General features: G+C 40.7%; 1 protein-coding gene across 1 annotated transcript; it reads left to right on the top strand.

The window, feature by feature from the left end:
- The first annotated feature begins 659 nt into the window (after positions 1-659).
- Positions 660-3,395, top strand: LOC130720821 (nuclear intron maturase 3, mitochondrial). The gene has a single exon (XM_057571521.1). The coding sequence runs from the start codon at positions 776-778 to the stop codon at positions 3,053-3,055; it is 2,280 nt and encodes a 759-aa protein (XP_057427504.1). The 5' UTR covers positions 660-775; the 3' UTR covers positions 3,056-3,395.
- Positions 3,396-3,920: the final 525 nt, after the last annotated feature.

Raw genomic sequence — 3,920 nt, 5'->3', positions numbered from 1 at the left:
ACACACAGGTGTGGAACCCTCTTCAAGACCCAAATTGAATGGAGGATGGTAAGGAACAATCTCTCCACTTCTATCCTTTGCCATCATTTCCTCACCTTCAAAAAGGCCAAGAAAGGCACAAGAAGCAGTTATTTGGCTAGAGGGTGATTCTTATTTGGCTATGATTCTTCAGGATTGCATTAACCTTTGTTTTTTTTTATCATTTTGATCTTTCTTTTACTCGAAGAGAGGGCAATGTTTGTGCTCATTTTATGGCCTAGCATGCCTCCTCACTCAATGATGTTGTTTGGGTGGAGGAGGGGCCTCTGGGTCTTTTAGCTTTACTTCAGGTCGACTTATTGGCTTCAATGCTCGTTTCTTAATAATATTTCCAGCCATGTTAAAAATAAAACTCATTAAAAAAACGGTTAATGGTAAAATTAGTTCCCGAATTTGTAAGCGAATTTGATTTTAGTCCCTCTAAGAAAAAATGACGTTTAGTGAGAGACATTTTTACAATCTTGGCGGTTTTTGACCGCTACTAAATGTCATTTTCCTTAAAGAGACTAAAATTAAAATCGCTTACAAACTCAGGGACTAATTTGACTATTAACCAAAAAAAAAAATACTTAACCCTAATAATATTAATATTAATAAATTCGAATAATAGATTGAGATGCGCCTGAATCTGCTAGGGACTTGTTGTGAGAGAGATGATGGGAGTGTGGCATTCTCAGAAGAAAATAAACTCTACAAAAGGGTGAAGAAAACTCCCTCTTGATTCAATTCCAATTCCATGCTTGCATTACTGCGCATCAGAAGAACCATCTTCACTTCAAACTCAAACATACTCCCACTCTCTCACTCTCACTCTCACTCTCACTCAACACTAGCACTGCAACCCATACAGCCCCTCACCAAAACGCAGCTCAAGACCCTCGTTCTCACTAACTACTCTCATGGCAACTTCACCGACCTCGTCAAAAACGTCGTCGCTTCACCCTCCGTCCTCTTCACCGCCTGCTACAACCTCGCCGCCCCGCCGCGAACCCCGTTTCTCCCCGAGCGTTTCACCATCGAATCCGTGGGCCGCGAGCTCCGCGAGAATCGGTTTGACGTTGGAGCGTGCTGCGTGCCGCTCACGCCGCCCTCAGGCCGGATACACGCTTCGCCGTTGGTTCTGCCCAATTTGAAGCTCAAGGTGGTGATTGAAGCGGTGAGGATGGTGCTGGAAGCGGTGTACGACGAGCGGTTCGCGACGTTTTGCTACGGTGGTCGTGTTGGGATGGGGAGGCACACTGCGATAAGGTACCTGAAAAACTCTGTTGAAAACCCTAGTTGGTGGTTTACTGTGAGGTTCAAGCCTCAGAAATTTGAGCATTTCCATGTGGAGAAGTTGTGTTGTTTAATTGAAGGGAAAGTTAAAGATGGTGATTTGATTGATTTGATAAAGAGGTTGTTTGAACATAAGGCTTTGGTGATTGAATTTGGTGGGAATAGTCTTGGAAGAGGGCTTCCTCAGGAATGTGGGTTGTGCTCAATTTTGATGAATATATACTTTGATGGGTTTGATAAAGAGATTCAGGAGATAAGGCTTAGGGAAAATCGAGAGAGTCGTGAATTGAATCCAAAGCTGAATGATTCAGGTTTGGAATCTGGTGTGTTTTACAACCCAGTTAAGGTGTATGCAGTGAGGTACTTGGATGAGATACTTGTTGCCACGTCGGGGTCGTCGAAGATTTTGGCGATGGAGTTGATGAGGGGAGTTGTGGCAAGTTTGGAAGTTGATTTGTGTTTATGTGTTGATAAAGTGAATACTGCAATCCATAGCGCGGTGTCTGAGAAGATTGAATTTCTTGGGATGGAATTACAGGCTGTTGCGCCTTCGGTTCTGAACCCGCCTATGTCACAGAAAGCAATGAGGGCAAGGAAGAAGTACCTTAGACAGAAGGAAGTCAGAGCTCTAGAGTTGAAAAATGCCAGAGAAAGGAACAGAAGGAAATTGGGGTTGAGGATATTTAATCATGTTTATAAGAAGATGAAGCGAAGTGATGGGTTTAAATTTGAATTTAGTATTGAAAATGAGGTCCGGGAAATTGTTAAATCTTGGGCAGATGAAGTAGTGCTAGAGTTCTTGGGGAATGTGGATGAGTGTCAAGAATGGCATCGAAGTCTAACAGCTGGAGACTTCCTATCCTTGAGGCACATTAGAAATCAATTACCACCTGAGCTTGTTGATGCTTATGATGAGTTCCAAGAGCAGGTAAATAAGCATTTGAATCCTGTAAAGGCTAGGAAAGCAATTGAGGAAGAAGAAATAAGGGAAAAAGAAGAGGAGGAACAAAGATATGCAAAAGGAACAGTTGATGATTTGACGAGGCTCTGTATGAAAGTTGATGCACCAGTGATACTAATTAGAAAAGCTGTTAAGCTGTTTGGGTTTACAAATCATATGGGTCGTCCAAGGCCAATTGAATTCCTTGCTGCTCTTGAGGATTCTGATATTATCAAATGGTATGCTGGCGTAGCACGAAGGTGGCTAGATTTCTTCTGCTGTTGTCACAACTTCAAGATGGTGAAGACTATTGTGAGTTATCATTTGAGGTTCTCTTGTATCTTGACTTTAGCAGAGAAGCATGAATCCACTAAGCGCGAAGCAATAAAGCATTTCAGCAAAGATTTAAAAGTGTATGATATGAATGGAAATGATGAAGTGCATTTTCCAACAGAAAGAGAAATTAAGATGATGGGAGATAAAAATCTTTCAGATCCAAAACCTGTAGACGGGGCTTTATCTTTGGCTATAGTAAGGTTGGCTTATGATGAGCCTCCATCCCATTGTATTGCCCATTTCTGTGACAACTCAACTAGAGTCTTTTATCGGGTCCATTTGCTGCAAAACAGTTTGAATTTGAACCCATTGGAGAATGAAAAATGGGTGCAAGGGATGGGTACAATTCATGAAAGCTTGAATAGGAAGTGCCTCCCTCTCTGTACTGATCATGTACATGATTTGTACATGGGGAGAATCACTCTTCAAGACATTGACTGTTCTTCTTGTGTGGATGTGGACTGACTGCTGCTGCTAACTCATTTTTACATTGACTAGAATCAACAGAGTGAGTTCTTTATACATTACTTTTTTTTGGTAGGTTAGGTACCAGAAAAATGGCAAAAAATCATTGTACTCGTGCAAATTCCATGCCTGTATCAAGTTATTATAGTGTTTAGATTTGGAAAATGAAAAGAAAAGGAAATTCAGAGTTATTTATTCTTCAGATTCTTCAATTGTATATTTGTGAGTTTGCTCAGAAGTCCCTAGGCGAAATTTTTCTTGAGGTCATAATTATAATTGGTTCTTGAGACTTCAAAAAATTCACTACTATATTAAATAGTTGAGACCTTATTTTTTTGAGGATGCAGTTACTTCTGAATCCTACTCACTCTATTTAAACTCCATCTATTAGTGGAATGACATTCTATCCTCTAAAATTTCTTCACTAAACCGTAAGAAAATCCTGAAAATCCATCCTTATTCATGTGGCATTTGCATTTTCAATTTTGAAACTCTGGGGCTGGGACTCCTCAGCAATCCTCTTGCTGGCGAGACTTTCCTCAGTTTTGCATTATTCCTGTTCTCAATCTGGTTTCATCCTCAGAAATCCCTGTCAAAACTATGTTATATGAGCAGTGCTGAAGCTTGATCTTTCGTTTTATAGCTGATTGCAAAGGACCGCTTGCTTCTTCTCTGGTTGTTTCAAGCATAGGCGGTATACAAACTAAAAGTGAATGCGGGAGGCCTTCTTGATTGGTTAATTAGTTTCGATACCGGGTGGAAAATCACGGGAAGGCAAAATCATGGTGGGAAGAAGCAATTTCCCCTAACTTTTGTTTCTATCTACCATGATTTTAGTTTCGTCATGTTTCTATATTGTGTATCC

The sequence above is a fragment of the Lotus japonicus genome, chromosome 5 (genome assembly GCF_012489685.1).
Source record: "Lotus japonicus ecotype B-129 chromosome 5, LjGifu_v1.2".
In the NCBI taxonomy this organism is placed as follows: Eukaryota; Viridiplantae; Streptophyta; class Magnoliopsida; order Fabales; family Fabaceae; genus Lotus; species Lotus japonicus.
The sequence above is the reverse complement of the archived record's forward strand: the minus strand, read 5'-3'. Positions and strand labels throughout refer to the sequence as shown.